At 41.4% G+C, this 22,162-nt stretch overlaps 2 protein-coding genes across 5 annotated transcripts in view; one reads left to right on the top strand and one right to left on the bottom strand.

Moving 5' to 3' along the window:
- cbarpb (CACN subunit beta associated regulatory protein b) overlaps positions 1 to 13,982 on the bottom strand; it is a 21,820-nt gene extending 7,838 nt beyond the window's left edge. The window contains exons 1-11 of one of the 4 annotated variants that reach the window (XM_054790141.1): positions 13,781 to 13,982; positions 13,337 to 13,386; positions 9,609 to 9,840; positions 8,402 to 8,474; positions 7,916 to 8,064; positions 3,582 to 3,643; positions 2,921 to 3,083; positions 2,103 to 2,274; positions 1,622 to 1,765; positions 1,307 to 1,544; positions 708 to 888 (exon numbers count right to left, since the gene is read on the bottom strand). In XM_054790141.1, the coding sequence (XP_054646116.1) occupies positions 708 to 888; positions 1,307 to 1,544; positions 1,622 to 1,765; positions 2,103 to 2,274; positions 2,921 to 3,083; positions 3,582 to 3,643; positions 7,916 to 8,064; positions 8,402 to 8,449 (1,157 nt within the window). In that variant the 5' untranslated portion in view covers positions 8,450 to 8,474; positions 9,609 to 9,840; positions 13,337 to 13,386; positions 13,781 to 13,982. Of the gene's footprint in view, positions 1 to 707; positions 889 to 1,306; positions 1,545 to 1,621; positions 1,766 to 2,102; positions 2,275 to 2,920; positions 3,084 to 3,581; positions 3,644 to 7,915; positions 8,065 to 8,401; positions 8,475 to 9,476; positions 9,841 to 13,219; positions 13,387 to 13,780 lie in introns of those variants that run through there. The other 3 variants (XM_054790140.1, XM_054790142.1, XM_054790145.1) reach the window with 3 other exon arrangements.
- atp5f1d (ATP synthase F1 subunit delta) lies at positions 13,910 to 22,162 on the top strand. Its single transcript, XM_054790146.1, has 5 exons — positions 13,910 to 14,154; positions 14,745 to 14,898; positions 15,003 to 15,091; positions 20,526 to 20,655; positions 22,034 to 22,162. The coding sequence occupies exons 1-4, from the start codon at positions 14,038 to 14,040 to the stop codon at positions 20,646 to 20,648; spliced, it is 483 nt and encodes a 160-aa protein (XP_054646121.1). The 5' UTR covers positions 13,910 to 14,037; the 3' UTR covers positions 20,649 to 20,655; positions 22,034 to 22,162.

The raw sequence follows: 22,162 nt of genomic DNA, 5'->3' as shown, positions 1-22,162 counted from the left end.
AGAAAAAAATAATATTTATTTTAAAAAAAGTTCTTCCTAATACTGTAATGCGCTTTGTCAGCGATAACATCAAGCTGAGAAGCAGGCTGTTTTTTTCTTTAAATATAAAAAAATGTCTCTGCACATCTACATGGGTTGGTTTCGAAAATGCAAAAGTTGCCCCCACATTCTTTGATTTTTCAGTATGCCGCCCTCGGTGGAAAAAGTTTGGACACCCCCAGACTATACGTACCATCTCAGTGTGGTGTGTTCAATGACACCCTTAACTAAAGTGCTCATTGATTTTGATTGACTGTTGTAATTTATTAATGTTGTTTTTGAAATGTTATTTGTGTTGTGTTATCTTGGTCAAACAAGTCAGGTTTAAAAGTTACTTTTACTGGATATTGTTTGTTTAAAACCTGTATGATCGAAAATGGTAAAAGCACAATATTTACTGACTAAGGCTTACATTTACTGAAACTACATGTATGTATTTTGACTACATTTAGTTCAAATGTAGAGTGTCAAGTCATACTGTATCGTATTGTGACTCAAGTCCTTGCCAATACCCACCCCAAAATACCAGTGACTTGTTCTAATTAAGTGACCTGTTCAAATGTATGGAACTTGAGCAACAGTTACACATCATTGCTGCACATTTTTTGGGCGAAATGATTGCAAAGCAAAGCAGTGGACAGGATGAATGGCAAGGGAATTAAAGATACCTGCCGAGGGAAGGGGGTGGTGCCGATGGAGGTGACAGCACAGGCCGACCAGGACAAAAGGGGATGTCTTGGGTGCGGGCGATGTACTGGATGAGGTCAATGTGGTGTGCGTCATTGTCGTCCTGGTCCATGCTCTCACTGGCGGCCCGTTGGCGCTGGAACTGTCTTCTCTTTGGTGAGCCTATGAAAGTTAAAGTTAAAAAAGTTTGTTGACAGCTGGGTAGAAAATGACACCTAATTCAAACTAAATCTAGCATCAACTGTTACGGAGTCTCAGGGAGACTTTGTGATCATCTTTGGAGTCTTGGGATGATGGAACAACTGATCCCGGGGTAGGTATGGATCAGTACGCGAGTTGTTTGTGGATGGCAGTGAGGATTCACTTAAAGGCTCACACTGATTTGGAACAACCAAATGTTACGTCACCAAGCCATCTGTCTTCTTTGTGTATTGCGTATCTGTGCATATCCAAGAAGTCTGAGCCGCCATTTCAGTTTATTGCTGAAACCCTTCTAGTTCACTTTTAACATCTAAGGAGGAGTACTTTTTATTTTTTTATTTTTGCAGGAACACACCTCACACTGTGAAGTATCTGTTACCTCTCATATCCAGACTTGAAGCCCTCTGGCTGCTGTCCAGCTTCCATTTCTTGATCTTGAAATAAGGACTGGACCCCTCCAGACTAGCATGGCGCCGCAGTTTGGTAAAGAACTGCTGTACTGGACCCTGGCTGGCTGCACCGCTGCCTACAGAAGTGACACCGCTCATGGGTGGAGCCCCTTCTCCTGCACCGACACTGCAGCGTTGGTCGTGGGGCCCTACTGTTATCATCTCCATCTGAACAGAGATAGAAACCAGCAATGGTGGTGTGTTGTCCAGATATAAATGCATATAAAATACTGCAAGTAACTTACAGAGCTTCCATTGGCTTTAGCAGTAGTATTCACACTCAAGCTTGTGTCCACCACAGTTGAGTTCAGGGTATCTCCAGGGAGTGCACAGCTGGAAATGGTGCTCAGGCTGGTCAGTGCAGTTTGAGGCAGGGGGCACAGCATTGGCTGAAGGAGGTGGAACACACGTTTTATCTCAGAATGACTCATTTGACTGGACTGGCAACAACAAATGACTATATTCTTCTCAACAACAGCTATGATTGAATATCAAATCCCGACTCCCCTCCTCGACTGCTAGCCTCAGTGATTGAACATAGAGAGCTAAATGGGAAATCAATGTATGCAGTCAGTTGAAAGAAAAAAAAACACAGGCAAAGCTAGTCGTTTTGCCTGAAGTTCATCAGTTTGTGTCATGTTCTCGCCCTCACTGAAGTGACTGATGTTCACCTGGGACCAGGTCAAGAGTAATGATGCAACAGGGCTAATATAACAAGGCTGTCACCTGGAAGATGGAAAGTGCTGACTTGGCGACAGGGCGCGTTGTCATGGCGATTGTGTTTTCCGCTGAGTCGCACTCATGGATGGTGACTATCTTGAGCGCCGGGGGCGGGATGTGGAGGTGTGTGAGCCGCGCGTTCTTTAGGTGGTGAAAGTCACCCTCGGTCAGTGTGTATCTGAAAAGTGGAGAAAATAACTTTGAGTGTGGGAATTGCTTTCTCTGTAGTTGCATTCAATCAAATTGTCTTGGATTCAAACCCAGGTTGAGGTTACTACTTCTCAGATATGTGATACGGTTAGGTTAGGTACTCAGGTAGCTGGTGCAGCTAGTGACATCGTGCCTTGATCTACGGTGCCCTGCAAGCATAAGGTTTACCCTTCCAAACTGCTCAGTCCCACTAGGTCGAGTGCATGGCTTTAGACTCCATTTCTGCTCCTCAACTCAACAATAATGCTCTGTTATTGGTCTCTAAGATAACAGTTTATATCTTCCGGCCGAACATGTACAGGTATGCTGTTCCCAAGTTGCAAAAGTCAAATGTCAAGAATTCAAAACCAGTACCTTTGAGGGTAGCATTGTAGTTTTGTCCCCTCAAGTTGGTCTTTGTCTTGGAACACAAGACTTTGGCACTCCTGATTGCACGAGTTTGTCTTCTCACAAAATTGCTCATTGTACTTAAGTACACATGCAAAATGACAGGATGGTGACTTCTGTCAACACACCTCTACCTCATGGTGCAACCTCAGAACACAACAATAAACCTACCTGATACAACCCCAATCACAACATGTCCACCTATTTACGTGGCTGGGGTAGACTACCTGCGACCTTTCTCCTGGGGCTTCTTGCTGTGATCGAAGAGCGCCGCCTCGTTGAAGGAGACTCGCCGGCCCATGGTGCCAGTGGAGAGGAAGCGCTCTGTCTCTTGATCGTGAGAGCTGGCCATGGACAGGCAGTCGGACTCATCCACCCGAATGGTGATTTCTACATGGACACAAAGAAAATAAATAAAAGATGAAATTAAACCAGGTGAATGCTGCTGTCGTCACAGATGGGCTTCAAAAACCTGACTGCTCAACTGAAGCAGCTGATATATTATCCGCTTTGTGGTGGGTGAGCACGCCAATACAACAAACTGCTGACTGGTACGACTTCTTTTTAAAAAATGCCAGAGAAAAGCTGTTTCATGCTGCCTTTTATTAAATCATTTTCAGCAGAGACAGAGTGCATTCAATCGCCCGCAGGACATCAAAATGTGTCTGAGGGATTGTGAGACCACTTTAAGCAACTTGGGTCGAAAATTGCAATTTCTTCAATGCAATAGATTAGACATTGTGCTGACATGATAAAAGCATCACCGTAGCCTGCATCTCCCCAGTCCCACTCACTCCCAGTTACTCCTCTTTGGATCAGTCACACTATACAACCTCCCACATTCTTCCCTCCTTCCTGCTTTTTCCTCTTTGTCCAACTGTGTCTTACCATGGGTGGGCTGACACTCCTCTGTGTATGTGGCGTTGGTTTTCTCGGCGTCATCGCTGCCACTGCAGCACAGAAAGGGAAACATTAAATTGCATTGGTTGTTGAGATTGAGAGGATACTCTTTTTAGACAAATTACATTCCCTACCAAAGGTCTGTGAACACTTGCAGGTTTGGAAAAACCTTTGGAGGGGAGTGTATATTATTTTTTTACTTAAAAAAAAAAAATTAATTCAAAGTAAATTAAAAAAATGTTAAGTACCTTGGTGTCTTTCGTGTTCATGAGTGAGGGAAGGATGGAACGTGAGATTGGTGCGGTGTCTGCAGTGATGCAGACTGTATCGGTGCGTTGTGGTGAAGAGGGAGCTGAGCCGAAAGGCAAAGCTCTCAATGTACCAGTCGATCTACGTTCCTACACTCATCTATGATCATGAGTTTTGTTTGGGGTAGCGACCGAAAGGACAAGATCATAGGGTGAGAAGCACTGTCATCCGGGACATGCAGTAGAACTGCTGCTCCTCTGCATTTAGAGGAGCCAGATGAGGTCATCTGGTCAGAATGCATCCCGGATGCCTCCCTGGGGAGGTGTTCAGGGCAAATCCGACCAGTGTGAGGCCTCGGGGAAGACCCAGGACACGCTGGAGTCTCTCAGCTGGCCTGAGAACACCTCAGGATACACCAGGAGGAGCTGGACAAAACAGCCAAGGAGAGGGAAGCCTGGGCTTCTCATATTAGGCTGCTACCCCAGCAACCCCACCGCTGATAAGTGGAAGAAGATGGCTGGATGGATGGAATATTTTTTTTTTTCAATTCATTATTATTAGAGTTACACATTCAGCCTAAATTTGGATCCAAATTTCTCGAAAATTATAATTAGCTTCTGGAACAAAACCTCAGCTCCAAGAGCTTCAAAGATGAACTTGAGCATCCTTTGCTTATTCTTTGTTTTTTTTTTTGTTAATAGAAGGGTTTGAGAATAGAAGAATATACACAGGAAGTTGCATGTAGTTTGCAGACTGGCATTGAAAGCAGTAAGACCCCAGCATCACCATGTGCGCCGTCACTTATCAAAGTTTTGCAATTAACTTTTTCTTACACTAAAATTAAGAAGTTAAATAAATGAGATGTGTGAAGCACATACATATATATTTACAAACTCATTTTGAGACGGTACAGTATGTATGACCGTTAAGAACGCTAAAATGTTACTTTACAACAAATCATAAATGCTTTGTGATGGCAACAGTTTCACCCTGAAAAAGATTATTTCTATTCTCTATTCTTCTTTCCTGTAAAAAAAAAACATGTCAAAAGGCTTTCCTGAACAGCTTGTGCTCAACAGAAAAGCAAAATAACATCACGTAATGTTTTCCAAAATATCATTTTTTTCTTTGACCAAAAATATGTTGTTTGCATGTGTGAGGGTTAGTCAGAGATAAGGAAAAACCTGTCTGTAACATCTTTGCTTTTGCAGTGCTCCATCCAAGTGAAATCCCAGACCCGCAATTTACTTTATGAGGGAGAAAGGAGAGAATGAAATCCCCTTGCAGTAATTTCCCTCCATCTGATTTCTTGCTGCAGTTCTATGAGTTTCATGTATGAGCTTGTGTTTATGCGTGTGCGTGTGTGTGTGTGTGTGTGTGTGTGTGTGTGTGTGTGAGAAGCACTGTCTTCCCACATCTGAGCTTCCTCTTGTCTTTCATTTCCTGTGTGGCTCCCACAGTTTTCATATCAGTGTGTGTGCATGTGCGTGCGTGGAGAGTCTGCACACACACACACACACACGCGCACACACACACACAGAGCAAGGGAAGGGAGAGGGTGAGATTAATCACCGCCGATGGCTGCGATGAAATCTCATTACACTCGTCATTTGTACCAGTCTGGCCAATGCCTTGCCTTTTGGCGGCTCTGTGCTCTCTGTTTATCTGCTGCTCTCATATATTTAAGTGGAGCACATGATGCTTTAAAAGATCTCCACACACCTTCTGTATGTGGCTCCCGAAATGTAAACAACGGGCCTGAAAAACATTATAGCGATCTAATGCTATTTATTTATTATGTATAGTGTAAGGGCCGCACGGGTTGCGTGGGTTTTCTCCGGGTACTCCGGTTTCCTCCCACATTCCAAAAACATGCATGTTAGGTTAACTGGCGACTCCAAACTGTCCATAGGTATGAATGTGAGTGTGAATGGTTGTTTGTCTGCGATTGGCTGTTGACCAGTCCAGGGTGATAATGAAGATAAGCGACATAGAAAATGGATGGATGGATGTACAGTAGTACCTCGCATAACGTAAACCTCCTTTTACGTAAATTCCACTGAACGTAAAGAATTTATGTAAAGTTTTTGCATCGTATTACGTAAGAAATTCCATATAACGTAAAGCGTCAAGTCGGTGCAAGTTCAGAAATTCGATTTGAATAGCTCGCGCGACAGAGAGAGGGAAACATTTTCCATGACTAACAGAGTATACTTGGTGACGCCTTCTGACGTTTCACGCTCTCATTGGCTGATTATCGGTGCACCGCCTACACTCTCATCTCATTGGCTGATTATCGGGGATTATCGGAGTTTTATTCATTTACAGTAATCTTATTTATTACCTTATTTTATATTGGAATGTTACTCTACTATGTTTATGCTAACGTTTTCTTATATTTTCCCACCATATTTGGTGGATTTTGAATATTTTGAAGGGCCACAGGGGTGAGTTTGGGAAGATCTTGGAACGGATTAGGCTATTTACATGTATTTTATGCTTCGTATAACATAAAACCCCTATAACGTACACGTTCTGGGAACGGATTATTTACTTTATGGGGCGTCTACTGTATTGTGTAAAACTAAGACAGGAACAACATCAAATTTAATTTGTATACAGACCCACCATCCACCAGTATGAGCTTGGAGTTTGCTTTTCAGAGAGAAGATTATAACGTCGCTGTTTGATGTGCCTGGTAACAGGCAGTGTGCTAGCATGAATTAACTTGAGGTTGTGCATCGAACAAATATGCACATTAGCACTCAATACTGTAACGTCATCAAAATCTCACCTTTATGCATTCCCACATAGTATCAGCATTTGGGACCAAATATGAGGTGAAAGAAAAAGGGGAAAAATACAGTATAGTAGTCTATCTGTACAGCGTGGGAGAAAGTTAGCACATGCACACAACTATTGTGCGTTCACGGACCATCGAACAAATTGGGACAGGTCGCCGCTCTCCAAAACACAATGAAACAAACATGTGAATGAAACAAAATACAAGTGTATTTTTTAAATCATTGCACCTGAAAGTTTCCCGCCATGCGAAGGCGGCCGGTGGTTGGGGAGCCCTGCTTTATTGCACTGCTGCACATTCTGCTCATTGTGTAATCATACTAAAGATGCTTGTGGGACTTTTGTCGAAGCAGCGCGCACACAGTCGTATGCTTCATTTGCAATTACAATGAGCCTCATCTATTATGTAAGTAGACATATTTAAAATGAGCTTTGCAGTGACAATTTTTAATGAGGAGCAAGTGGGGCAGTATCCTACCTGAGCCTGTAGATGGCCCTCTTGTGTAAATAAATAAATGTATGTGTATATAAAATATTGTTGTTGTTGTTGTTGTTGTATGTACTTTATTTATCCCACAGCGGGGAAATTTACTTGTTACAGCAGCAAGACAAGTAAAGAGAACAGTGTAAAGAAAGCATAGTGTCTACAACATGGTTCAGGTGGTGCAGGTGTTGTAGAGCCTGACAGCGGTCATGTATGTTCTGTTTAATGCATTTCTGAATTGGTGCGTACACCTAAACTTGTATTAATTATATTTGATTAGTTAAACATTACAATGTTTAACGAATAAAAATAGTTTTAAATAACTTCTGTTCATGTTAATGAAATCTCTGTCTGTCCTTACTTTGCTGTGAGGTAACGGAGCAGCCAGCAGTCAGCGTAGCAAATGTGGCTGACGTACGAAAATTCTTTCAACTGGGCTTGGAGGGCACAAATGACTGAATTGTGCCCGGCAACAAGTATCCACGTAAAGGTGACTTTAGGTGACATTAGGTGACATTAGCTAGGACTAAAGCTACCTGGAACTTTGCAGCTCAGCAGCTTGAGGATAAGAAAAAGAGAAAAAAAAGACATTTTAGGCCTGCCAATCAATCGGTTGCTCTGCTTTGCAGCACTTTCTACGTTAGCTATAATTTTATTACAGGAAGTTGTGTTTTCTGTGTGTCCAGAGGACTTCTGGAGAGGTGCAGCAGATTGAGAAAAATAAATAAAAACACATTTTAAGCCTGCTATGCTAAGTTCACTTATGTTAAAAGGCAAAATGGCCCACCTGACGCAACATTGACCTCCTCGGCAGCAACGGCGGCAGGTGATGAGGAGGATGGAGACAAAGATCAACGTCCCCACGAGTAAGATTGAGAGGATCACCAGGAGAAGCACATAGCCATCTTGCTGTTCCTCCGTCTTGAGTGGTACCTCCTAAGACAGATAAATAGTAACTAACCTGGCTGTGACTAGCCGCTAGTTTCTCATGTGATGTCAAAGTTACCTAGGAACCATTACGTGCTAGCTCTGTAAAAAAATAAAATGAATAAAAACATTGTAGCTCTATGCAAAGCTACTGAATAGATAGTCTGTCATCATGTTGTTTCTCTGTGAGGGGAAATTAAACTTGGGATTAGATAACTGATTTAATCATTCTCTCATCCAGGTCAGGAAGTTGTTCATTAGCAGGTCCGGTGTGGCCAGAGGAGCACACAGTCCAAGGGGAAGTAGCTCCACCAGCAAATATACAAATACAGGAAGTTTGACTTACTGTGGAGTTTTCTGGTAGGATGTTCCAAACAGTAGACTCATAGCTCATGGTCCAGGCCAACTATGGAGTCCTCCTGGGAGACACACAGAGGAAATGACTGTTACCGGAGCTGCTCATTCAGTCACAAACCCAGAACAGACAGGCTGCTGGGTTTTATCGGCACTAGCTTGTATTAAATCAAGTACAATTAACATAGGTCTTAACTAGATAATGTCACACATACAGAAATTGCATGTGAATGCCATGAAAACATGCTTATATCACAGGAATATCAACTGGTTTCATTCAGTGCTTCGAGGCCATGCCAGGGCGTCATTGTCACATCACTGCTTTGCCATCTATGAGCTTTTGACATTTGATCTTCTTGCAAGAATTTTGGAGCAGTTCCAAGTGTTAGGCTAGGATAGATTTATCTAACCCATCCTGAATGAACTGTGTGGAATTGAATGTTGATTAATCGTGGTTTGGAGCCACTGTGGCAAAAATGGAGCGCAGTACTTGGCTGCAACCAGCAAAAGCGCTGTTGATTCACTCTCAACAAGTTTGCGGTCTAAAGCGCAGCGACGTGACATTATTTAAGGCCTACATCCACAATATGGCAACGCAATACCACACTGCCATTGAAATAGGAGTTCAGAACATTCAGAGTAATTCTCCCTTCTCATCCAAATATGATTAAAACATCCTTAAACTACACCTTTTGCTACTTAATATTGTGTTGGCTAATGGTGCCATTTCATAAACAGAAGGGAAACTAGAGCGCATAGATGCCATCCAAACCTTGCAAATTCCCAACCGTGAAAAATCTGATAACAAGATACAAGTGTGCCCCTCACGTGCTGCTCATGCATGCGTTAAATCAGCATGGAAAAGATGCACTGTGTAAACAATCAGCCACCGACTACTCCATCATATCAACCTGGAATGCCTAACTATACCTCCCACACAAAAACACCAGCGCTTCCTGTTAATCAGAAGCTGAGGTCCATTGGTGCTGCCTCCAGATAATGGCCATTAATCCTGCTACCGCAGCACCAAACACCCCCACGCACGCAAACACAACCTGGATATTTACCACAGCATGGAAGAAGCAACATGCCCGCCGCTCACTGCAGCAACTTCAGCACCCGAGCTTGTAAATACAGCCCCTATGCTTGTAGCCTGTCTAAAATCTAGCAGCTACTTCCTTCCAGCTCTGGTGTCTTACCCTGATGGAGGGCAATGCGCAGCAGCAGTAGCAGCAGCAGCAGCAGCAGCTCTGGATGTGTGTGTCAGGCGGGCTTGTGTGTGGCTTGAGAGAATCCGCCTCAGCTCCCTCGGTGCATCCTCAGTCCAAGCAGAAGATGACTGAATTGCCTCCAACGCCCCTCAGCTTAGCTCAGCTCAGCAGCAGCCCAGTGTGGCCTTGGAGCAACAGGACGGCAAGGCTGCGTGCATGGCTGGTTAAATGCCAAGTTGGACATTACGCAAACAGGAGATGCACCTCAGAGATAACACACAGGACCTTCATGGGTGTTTAGTTTAATAATATAGCATGAGAGCTGACATTAATACCACACTCGAAACCGAAAGCAATAAAAGGCAGTGCTGATTCTTAAGTAGACAATTATGTCTTGAGACCCATTACCTCTGCCTAGCAGCAAGTTTTCAGGCAATCACGACATCACCGGCTTAGACTTCATACTTGTTGTAACTTCTTTTTGCACTTTCATGGCAGTGAGGAATGTTAAAATATTACTTAAAGCATTGCTGTACAGCTGGGTTTTTTAAGGCAACAGTTTTACCCTGTAATGGATTAGAGTAATCCCTCGTTTATCACATTTAATTGGTTCCAGACCCGACCGTGATGACTGAATTTCAGATGAGTAAGTTTCCTTATTTATAAATGGAATATTTTCGTAGTTATGACATAGAAAAGCTGTTTCTGAATATGGTTTTTAACATTAGAGCCCTCTAGACATTAAATAACACCCATACTCTCGCCTTTACTTTACATGTAGTCGATATAATCAGAGAAAATAAGCCATTTAAGACATAAATAAAACTCGCGCTCATGTGTGTCGCAGTAAATGCGTTCCATGCGGAGACCAGGAAGTGACGTCGGGGATTCAGAGTTGAGTTTTAGCTTGGTTACGCCCACAACAGTAGCCCGTGTTATGATGATGATGATGATTGTTATGAATGATATGTTATTATTAATTTGCCTGTTGTGAGGTAATTTAAATCTGCAATAAAAGCCTATTGTTCTTGCGATCAAGTCTGGTGCTTGTCTCACACAACAACACATAGTGACCAATGTAAGAAACTACATTCACAATTTGAATGGTATTTTTAATGGCTTATATTTGGATTTGAGTTCATTTAGCCATTTTCATGCTTGAAAATGCTTAATTTAGTCAAAAAATATGTACAATTTGATTAAATGTGTATATATATTTTTTTACTAATAATAGGCCATATTCAACCACAAACAGCATGATTTATTAGCTAAAACAGTAGAACCTCAGTTAGCGTCCGCCCTTGTTAGCGTATTTTTTGGTTAATGTAAAAAATTTCTGCGTCTGTTTTTTTGTGAATTCTCCGGTTAGCGTACAATATGGTGTGCGTCTTGTCGTGTTATCCTGTGTGAATCCATCTGTATTCTTAATTTTTTTTTCTAAATCAGAAAACATCCTTCCTTGTTAGCATCCTATTAGCTAGTGAACAAAATGGCAACCGGAACCGGAGGCTACGTCACCTGTATATGATGTCATCAGTGGTAGGCTCTCGAAACACAAAACATGTTCTAATGTTACACGTTTTACATGCATAAAACAATTCTAGATGCATACAAATGACAAATGAAAAGGCTGAATGAATATTTAACGCTACTTTTACCTCCACTGAAGTGGTAGCAAGATCAACCACCATCACTTTCCTGTTTTGTCATGAGTTATTTCTTGATTTCAGTAGTGTTTGTCACCTTCTTTATCAAAATAATGGCACTTGCAACTTTCTTTGGCTCCATTTTGGGTTACAGTATTCAGGTGAGAAACACTATCCAATTCAAGAAACAACTCATGTCAAAACAGGAAGGTGGTGGTGGTAGATCTCGCTGCCACATTGTGTCTTTGGGGACAGACACGTGACGAATCACGTCTTCAATGAATGAAAGTAACCTTAGATGTTCATTTATACCTTTCATTCATCATTTTATGTATATACAGTACATACATTTCTGCATGTCAAACTATAATTGCAAAACTACAAAAATTTGTTTTGTGTTAACATTTTTGACTTTCTTGAATGGATTACTTGGATTTACGCTATTTCTTATGGGAAAAATTTTATTCGGTTCGCGTCCTTTTCGGTTAGAGTCAGACTTTCTGGAACAAATGAATGACGCTAACCAAGGTTTCACTGTATATGTGTGAAAAAACGTGTTAGAGTGAAGCAAAATTCGAACCGCGATGTGGTGAGGGACGACTGTATTTGTATTTCCATGATGTCCCATTAGATTTAAACAGTTGATATTTCCTTCCAGTGTGATTTATAGTTAATACAGAGCAGTGAACTGTTCAATTGCAAAATTAACAAGTACAAAACTTATCTTTGTAATGCTTATTAGAGCTGCTTTTGGCCTATGGAGCAATTATGCTTGAGCCCCACGTACTGTGCCTATAGCACCATGTGGTCATGACATGACCAGTTGATCTTCCCTTCTAGAGTGTTGCAGTTAATGCAGATTGCGAAATGAATGTGTACAAATAATCTTATGATCATTATAGAGTTGCCTTTGGCATATGGGGCAGTTATGTGTGAGCCCCATGAACTGCATACTGGTCGTCATGTAATCCAAGTTGATACAACTACTACTACTACTACTACTACTACTACTACTAATCATTATTAAGTTACAATGATTATAATAGCTCTAATAAAGGTAAGGTAGCGTTATTGTTTTTATGCGTTACGGTGGTTAACTTCTTTTTGCACTTGTATTCCAGTTAAGAATGTTGCTGTACTGTTAAAAACCGTTTTTGATGGCGTCTGGAGCTTATTATTTCTATTTACATTACAGTGATCCCGACTGGGAACAGAATTGCTTGGAATAAACGTTAGGGCTGCACAGTGGACTAGTGGTTAGCATGTTGGAGATTGAGGGTTCAAATCTCCATTTGGACATCTATGTGTGGAGTTTCTCCGGGTATTCCGATTTTCTCTCACGTTCCAAAAAACGTGGATGCTAGGCTAACTGGAGACTAATGCTTGTTTGTCTATAGGTGTCCTGTGATTGGCTGTCGACCAGCCCAGGGGTGTACCCTGCCTCTCACCGGAGTATGCTGGAATAGACTTCAGTTTACCCGTGAAAACCTCTATATTTTTATTTATTGTTAATGCGTATATTCACTATAATTTGATTGTGTCCTTTAATTATACTGCTCATGTATTTTACTACAAAGACAAACATCCTATGTTCAATTAACGTATGAGCTGAGCTCAGAGTTTTATTAATTGGGTATCCCAGCCATTGATATATACGATGGTTCATAAGACTAGCTTATACCAATACCCTATAGAACAAAAGGTGCACTAGTGTACTCATGCAAGAATACACTAACAACGCAAATCGTGCAGCAATATTTTAGCTATAGTAATCGGTTATAGATAGCAAATTACACACAGATCATCTAAAAAGTCAAAATGAATGCAAAACCGACTTACTCGGTTATATGATAGACTCTGGTGCTTAATACACGAATGCAGCGATGTAAAGACACGGCATCGAAGGTGTTCATTGTCCATGTAAAGCAACATGCACAAGCACACTGCACTCACCTGCTCTACCTGCTTGGTCCGGCCAGAGTGGACAAAACATGAAATAGTCTGCTCAAGGACGACTTTTAATGTGGAGATAGTCAAAAGGCTTAAAGGTATTTCTGAATGGAAGCTCACCGTTTAAGATACGCCCACCCGGCAGTCAGATACGCGTCGAGTGACGTCATCTGTGAGGTCAAGACGACGGGTTGAGCATATCCATTGTATCAAATAATGCCCCCACTCAAAGTACCTCACTTTGGTTTTAATTCATCTAAAATGTTTATCTACCATATTTTCACAAATACACTATTTCATTGATTAATTTACTGATAACAATGTCACATGACTCAAGCCTGTAAATTAGTTTATACAGTTTATATAGTGCCGAAAGAAGCACGGAATCTAAAACACGAATGTGCCGCCATCTAGTGGCAAAACACTCTAACTACATGCCATTGTATTTAATATACAGTACTGTATAGTGAAAGCACATGCAGCTTACCTACAGAAATAAAGTGTTGCGACTTGTTTCGTTTATAAGTAATGAGCATACCTTAACGCAAGTGTAACAATACCTACCTGTGAACAATCGGATTGGAGAATGAGGGAAATTTTTCGGTTGTTCAATCTGTTGAATTTCCCCTCCCCAGATAGCCAATATCCACTACTTCCGGTATTTCGACTGTCAAAGGACTACATTACCCATCAGCTTTTTAGCACCGCAAAGCCTCGTGGGAAGGTTACCAACGTCCTTGTCTGACCAAGCTCGCATCAACGCAAGGCTCGGAGGGACTCTGTCAGTCACTTGTACTTGAACAAAATCATTTTTTTCCAAAATGATGGCAGCAAGATTTCTCCGTCGTTCCCTCCCGGTGCTGAGGCAAACTCGCTGCTACGCCGACGCCGCCTCCGGTGCGCAGCAGATGTCCTTCACTTTCGCCTCTCCGACACAGGTAGCATCGCTAGCTATACGGTTACCATTGGGAATGGTAGGCAAGGCTATCTGGGCCTAAGCTAACGTTAGCCGGTTAGGTAGCATAATATCTGCCTAAAATGCAATATCTAAAACACTCGGTTACATGTCAGTTTGCCGTTTTATGCTCGTATAATTAATCCTCGCAACCATTCACGCTTTTATTTGTTGCTATAATGGCACAAACCGAAATGACGGTTTCAACTAGGTAAGTTAGCTGTCATTCATTGTGATTGACCTGTGTCATTTTGGCTTACAATGACATTACAAATGTCGTATAAACTACCAAACGTACGTTTTAAACAGAAACATGAGCTTAGCTTGAGTTGAGTCTCTTAAGTGAATTTTTACTCAAACTTGTCATAATGGGAAGCATCTCTAACCTTGAGTTACACTCACAGAACACTTCATTAGGTACACACACGTTTTAATGGCATCCAATACAAGCGTTGTATTGAAATTCTGCAATCGGTGTAACCTGGAACAGTAGCCAATGTTGCAATATTGTGCTGTATTTTTACAAAACAGCTATTTTGACATTAACTGCTGTTATTGTCCTATATTTTACAGGTGTTTTTCAAGGAGGCCAACGTGAAGCAGGTCGACGTGCCCACACTTACCGGTATGTTTGGTATACTCGCCGCCCACGTGCCCACCTTGCAGGTGCTTCGGCCTGGCGTCGTCACAGTCTTCAATGACGATGGCTCAGCAGCTAAATATTTCGGTAAGATTAGGTGTTTTGGTTGCAAGGTCATGGTGGCCTTGTATATATTTAGTTTTAGTTTCATGTAAATAAACTGTATTCATAACCTGTCCTCTGTTATGTAGTGAGCAGTGGGTCGGTAACAGTCAACGCTGATTCTTCAGTGCAGCTGCTAGCCGAGGAGGCTGTACCGCTGGACCAGCTGGACGTTGCTGTGAGTAAAGCCTCAGTCCAAAAAATACACTGACATTTTAGAGCCAAGAGTTTAAACAATTTTAGGCATTGCAGACTTTGTAGCATATAGGCAAAGAAGATAACTCTGCTCCTAAATCTGCAAAATCAACTGATCTGAGTTGTAGTATCCATGCCAGGCCACTAGCTGGCAGTGTAGGCATATTTATTTTTTTGTCATATGATAATAGCACCACCACTTGAATGCTTTCAATGTCATGCTAGAAAAACTAGTGCAAATGAAGAAGCTTGTTTTGTGATATTAACTTTACTATGAATTTCTTACCAGGCTATTTTCAACCAGTATATAAATATCAAAGCATCGACTTGAATATAAATGTTATGACGTTACTTTTTACATGAGTACACTTTCACAAAGGATGTTGACTTTTCAAGAGCAGCATACTTTGTTTTGTACCTCAATGTTGGTAAAATTTTTATGACACCCTTATTTTGTTAACACATTTAAACAGGCTATAGCCCAAAGTGCTCTTATTTTGAAGGCCGGAAGTGTGTTGTCTGGGTTGAGAAGGTTGTGTGGGTTGACTGTTGCATACTGTGCAAATAAATAAACTTGCCTAGCCGTAGATGTAGCTCCCGTCCTTTATTTACACCAAAGTTCCACATCAGCTAGCATCCTGAAACCCTAAGTTACGTTGGCATGAGACAGATGTCACTTATTGTTTGACTTCCCTGATTCTAGCTGCTTAGCGGAAGTCCGACATAGCGCATCAGAGACGAGGTACTCTGTCATTTCCACACCATGAATGTGTGAACAATCATGTTGATCGTGCACGCTCCTTTGCATGATATCAGTTTGCAAATGTTGCAAAGTTACGCCAAACTGTTGAGCCGCTTAAACAATTATAGGATGCCCATTGGGATGCATTGTAGTTGTCTTGAACCATGCATTTTTTTCTTTTTCAAAGTGCGTTTACATTGGTAGTAACTAGGGATGCTCCGATCGATCGGCCACCCATCAATATCGGCCGATTTCTATAAAAAACATGTGATTGACGTATGCCGATAAACACCTTTCAAAGCCAATCCTAAAAAATGATCGGCGTACGACGGCAAATGCTACATGTCTGCTGTGTCACATAGGATTGGCAATAAAATGATGTCTCGTATTGAACTTGCCACAGGCTATGATGGTCAATGCCAGCGTGTTTGATCACTGTTATCAAACCTATTTCAGTTCGAATATTCTTGCATCTCTGTTTACACACTTTGCCGAGCTGTCACTGGCTGTACTTACAGTAGTACTGGCGGCAGCTAGCTAGTAGCTAACAAGAGTTATCCGCCTAGCTTCTGGTCTTCGGACTCCAAATGTGACAAAAACAAACAAGCAATGCGGTTAGGTTGGAGCTTGTTTTTGTCCCACAAGGAAGCCACAAGTGGATATCCTGTTTACGTACTAACTTTTTCAAGTGTCACTGAACAACTTTATTCTCTTGTTATCAATATACTGATTATTTTCCCTCTATGTAATTATAATAGGGCAGTTTGTTGAAGAAATATTTGAATGTAAATGTAATGTAATGAAATGTACTTAATGGATAAATATAAAGAAAAATAGAAGTCTGAGAAAAGCGTCTTACCAACATGGCACACGTGTGCAAAATAGGGTTGATTCAGCTACAACAAAGAACACCTGTATACTTGTAAGACTGAAACTGCTATTTCAGCCTTCATACGGCTGTGTGTCCCATACATTCGTTTCTCTAGTCACAACCTGATTATTGCCACAGCTGTTCTCAATTAAGAAATCACTTAAATAGGACCTGCCTGACAAAGTGAAGTAGACCGAAAGATCCTCAAAAGCTAGACATCATGCCGAGATCTAAAGAAATTCAGGAACAAAAGAGAAAGAAAGTAATTGATCAATCAGTGTGGAAAACGTTATAAAGCTATTTCTAAAGATTTGGGGCTCCAGCGAACCACAGTGAGAGCCATTATCCACAAATGGTGAAAACATGAAACAGTGGTGAACCTTCCCAGGAGTGTCCGGCCAACTAAAATTACCCCAAGAGCACAGTGGCGACTCATCCAAGAGGTCACAAAAGACCCCACAGTATCACTTGCCTCAGTTAAGATCAGTGTTCATGACTCCACCATACGAAAGGCACTGGGTAAAAACGGCCTGCATGGCAGAGTTCCAAGACTGAAACCACTACTGAACACAAAGAACATTAAAGCTCGTCTCAATTTTGCCAGAAACATCTTGATCCCCAAGACCTTTTGGAAAATACTGTGGTCTGACCAGACAAAAGTTGAACTTTTTGGAAGGTGTTTCTCCCATTACATCTGGCGTAAAAGTAACGCTGCATTTCAGAAAAAGAACATCATACCAACAGTAAAATATGGTGGTGGTAGTGTGATGGTCTCGGGCTATTTTGCTGTTTCAGGACCTTGAAAACTTGCTATGATAAATGGAACCGTGAATTCTGCTGTCTGCCAAAAAATCCTGAAGAGAATGTCCAGCCATCTGTTCGTGGCCTCAAGCTGAAACAAACTTGGGTTCTGCAGCAGGACAATGATCCAAAACACACCAGCAGGTCCACCTCTGAATGGATGAAGAAAAACAAAATGAAAACTTTGGAGTGGCTTAGTCAAAGTCTTAACCTGAGTCCTATTGAGATGCTCTGGCATGACCTTAAAAAGGCGGTTCATGCTCAAACCCTTGCTGAATTACAACAATTTTGCAAAGATGAGTGGTCCAAAATTCCTCCACAGCATTTAAGATTTCATTGCAAGTTATCGCAAAGGCTTGATTGCAGTTGTTACTGCTAAGGGGTGGCCCAATCAGTTATTAGGTTTAGGGGCGCAATCACTTTTTCACACAGGGCCATGTAGGTTTGGATTTTTTAAATCTTAATAATCAAAGTTTTCATTTAAAAACTGATTTTTGTGTCCATTTGTGTTGTCATTGACTAATTAAAATTCGTGTGACAAACATGCAAAAAAAAAAAAATCAGGAAGGGGGCAAACCCTTTTTCATGCCACTGTAAATGCCTGAAGCCTGTATGCTGTAGAGCAGTGTTAGTGACATCCTTATGCTGTACCTCCATTTGAGCACTTCAGTATTTACTCGGGGTGTCACCAGATATTTGTCATCTAGAGAAAATCTGTCTCGTGGGAAGAGGGCAGCCAGAAGTCTATCAGACTGAACTGTAGTGTCGCAAGTGTGGATGATAATACACGTAATATGGAAGTGGCAGTGCGCGAGGCAGGTTTAGAACCGCTCATTCATAAAAGTAATGTTAAAATATCGCCTCTTGTTGCCGTGAACCCAATATTGTGTATCATCTCGTCGTGAACCCAGTATCATATATAGTCTCGTGAAGTGTATCAAGACACCCCTGGTACTTGAAGTCCATAAGTGCGCTTACACCTAGAAGTACAGCGTAATGCAGTGCAGTGTCAGTATCCTTCCATAATGCTGGACATTTACAAATACTACCATCCATAGTCACCATCTTGGTGAAGAAGGGGAGGGGCTAACTTGAGATAGCAGCGCTGAAGAGCAACCCGCAGCAGTGGAAAGTAGTGTGTGACAATGTTGGCAATAATGCTCTGTTGAGTGGTTGCAATTAACCATATAAACATGAGAGCAGAAGAAGCAGGTAAATATTGAGAGAATTTCTGGCAAGTGCGCAATGGCATTGATCTTAGACAGCACTACAGTGTCAAAATTTGCACACACTGTATACAGTATACGAACACTTACAGTATTGAAGCATCAGTGTTTTGATTTGTGACACAGCAATGGTGTTCAAATTTACTGAAGATGAAGCTGGAACAGTCTTTGTATTGAAAAACCCAGCTTGTTTTTTTTCAGAAAGAGTTCATTGTGAGCAAGTCGATCTTTTATAGATTGGGATTGTTTTAATGAGATTTGAGCGATGTGGTGTTCTTACCCACGTTGTAGAGTCATAATTACCGCTGTTTACCCAGGAACCTCTCCCAGCAGGGACACGCTCTTTGACAGCATTGTTTGAACCCTCGCAAGATTTCTAATTCCCTCTCATTTTGATCCGAGGAGCCCCCCCGGTGACGACCAGTCCGATCCACGACGCCTCGTTTAAATGTCATGCTTGTTAATGCAGGCGCTGCGCTCTCGTCGCCGTCCGTCTTTGACCTTGGGCAAGGCCACTGTCACTGAACTTGACTCCAAAGGACTAAATGAGTCCTCCTTTTCTTGGACTGTGCAACAACAATACGCATGAGGCAGCGCTTGTTAATAAGGAAGGAAAGGTCAGCCACTGTTGAGTTATAGCAGATGTGTCAAATCCCCACTGGGAGACCTTTAACTTCCAGCCATGTTTGGCATTTCTACTTTTTCATTGGCACTGTGACAAATGAAGCTTTCAGAGTAAAAGCGGCAGTCCCTCACAAAAAACCCAGTTCTAACCCCATGTGTTGAAGGTGATTGGTTCTCTTTCATGTTTTACCTCCGTCAAGATGTTACCCTCCACTTATTTGTCTTTAAGCGACTTAATTGGCTGCAATTATGAGAGTTGCACTAATTCACTACTTCCTGGAACGGCACTCTAAGCATCTTGGGAAGTGTAGTTCTTTTAGTGTTAACCATAAAGCAAATACACACATGCGCGCGTGCACACACACACACACACACACACACACACACACACACACACACACACCTTCCTTAATCACAAGCATTACAGTTTGTTGAAGATTTTGTAGCAATATGTGCTGACGCTGACATGCCATCAGACAAGTTATCCAAGCTACATCCATTTCTCAATTACTGGACAAAATGGGCCAATGATGTGTTGTATCAGTAAATGTAAGGATGTTTGCGTTTTATTTAAGGACATTTTATTCACTAACCCAAATAGCACACTCAATGCTGGTAAAATAAGTGCAAAGGTAAAAAACAGAATTTGCAGGTGATGTGTGTAATTGCTTAAAGCTAGACATACTAGTTACGTCTTGTCTTTTTAATTGCAAATCACAATGAATGAATAAATTCCTTGCAATGGAAAGTCAAAGGTAAGGTTTGAATTTTTGGGTCATTTTCAGTGATGCAAATTTAAATTACAAACTGTTTGCAGGCATTCAAAACAAATCAAAAAGATGTTTTTACCACCTACAGGCAGAATGCAAAATTTTATTGCATTATTAATAACAAAGCAATGTGCTTTGCTTATTATGTGTGCCTAAAACTCAGTCATAAAAAGTATACAAGTGGACAGAAACTGCCAAACATCACTTGTTCAAACTAACATACCTATTGTCATTTGCACAGTCTATGGCCATCGTAAGTCTTGGTGTCAGGGTGCTTGCTTTAGTTGACAGTTGGGATGTGGATATGAAGTATGTCTGGAGTTGTGCTGTGTTTTGTCTGTAGTTCTCCTGGTCAAGTGATAATGCTATATTCTCTTCCACAGGCTGCCAAGGCAAACCTGGAGAAGGCCCAGGCAGAGCTGGTTGGTGTGTCCGATGAAGCTGCGAGGGCAGAAGTTCTGATCAGCATAGACGCCAATGAGGCAATTGTCAAGGCGTTGGAGTAGATCTGCGGTATGGCACACCAGTTAATCTCTGTAGAAAAATATAAACCCTGATTTCCATGTTATTTGGTAAGACCAGGTACTATTTAAATTAGGGGTGGGGGAAGTAATAGATTCTTAGATGTATCGCGATGTGGACAGTGACTATAGTTAATCAATTCATAAATGTTAATAATCGATGCTGATGGAACAAAAAAAACGGAACAAAAAGTGGAAGGGCCGCCCGGACAGTTTATGGTGGCGCACCCAAGTGTAAGACGCTACCAAATGGCTGAGCATAAACTCCGACCCGCACCCGCTGGATTTAAAGCGAGCGTCTGGAAGCACTTTGTCTTTCACGTAGTTGAAGGTAAAAATGAGCTGGACAAGAGCCAGACGATATGCAAGCTTTGTCATACAAGCAACATTTTGGGAACACACGACAAATATGAAAAACCACATCGTACGTTTCTGCTTGAACCAGGAGGAAAAGCAACCAGCTGAAGTTGCTGCCAACCAGAGAACACATCGAGCAGGTGATAACTAATTTTGCACCCGACTCGGAAAAGGCGAAGCGAATCACAAAGTCAATTGCAACTTTTATTGCAAAGGATTTTGTGGGTTTTGTGCTTTGTTGCGCACTTTGGAACCCAGATAATTCCCATCGCAACGTTATTTCACTGACATTGCAATTGTGAATAAGGGTAGCCTAGTTTATTTGTTTATTCATAATATACTGACGTCTGCAAGCACTATTCTTGTTTGAGAGCCGCTGGTACAATAATTAATATTTTGTATGAAAGCTGTTTTTGACTTTGCTATATAGTAAAAATATTATTTTATTGAGTCTATGCTCAGGATTTTAGTTTGAATTCAGAAGTCTATTTGTTTAATAGTGGCAGATTTTTTTCATGTTTGTTACTCAGAATATGCTGGATTTTGTTAATTTTATACATGCTGCTACTGGTGCACTTTACTTTTCCTGCTGGTTCTGTGCAATGGGAAATATGTTGGTAGATGTAACCTTCCAATTATTAAAAGATAATGGAAGTAAATTAATCTGTTTCATGTTTATTTTAATTGTGGATCATTACAAATATGCTTTGTTTTAGTAGTACACAGTAAAAAGAAATTATATATAGAAAAAAATTATGCATAAAAAACTGACAAACTATTGATCACAAAAAAGATGCATCTATAATCGTGTTCTAATCGTGTTCGCATCACAAGCCTCTGAATCGTAATCGCATCGCATCGAATCGTGAGGTAGCCAGAGATTCCCACCCCTAATTCAAATGAAGTGGCCACTGAGTGTGCTAAGTAGTCATTTGACAGCTAATCACTTAACACTTGTATTGTTTGCGTTTGTGGCAACTGGTAAGAGATTTTTGTTATCCTTGCACTTCCAGGTCATCTGAACTCTTATTTTAGTGGAAATCCCTTTCCGGCATCTCCAGCTGTCACACCTGTGTCCAGTGGATTACATGCTTGCTTTGTACAGTGGAAAAAAATCACAAAAATAAATTTATTTGGAATTA

Source organism: Dunckerocampus dactyliophorus, chromosome 10, assembly GCF_027744805.1.
Source record: "Dunckerocampus dactyliophorus isolate RoL2022-P2 chromosome 10, RoL_Ddac_1.1, whole genome shotgun sequence".
Taxonomy (NCBI): Eukaryota; Metazoa; Chordata; class Actinopteri; order Syngnathiformes; family Syngnathidae; genus Dunckerocampus; species Dunckerocampus dactyliophorus.
This window is presented reverse-complemented; position numbering and strand designations above follow the sequence as displayed.

Excerpts from the sequence above, each read along its gene's own strand:
- atp5f1d (XM_054790146.1), top strand. The coding sequence starts at position 14,038 with ATGATGGCAGCAAGATTTCTCCGTCGTTCCCTCCCGGTGCTGAGGCAA. Across the intron at positions 14,155-14,744 it reads CTTTCGCCTCTCCGACACAG|GTGTTTTTCAAGGAGGCCAA; the intron begins GTAGCATCGCTA and ends TATATTTTACAG. Across the intron at positions 15,092-20,525 it reads TGGACCAGCTGGACGTTGCT|GCTGCCAAGGCAAACCTGGA; the intron begins GTGAGTAAAGCC and ends TCTCTTCCACAG.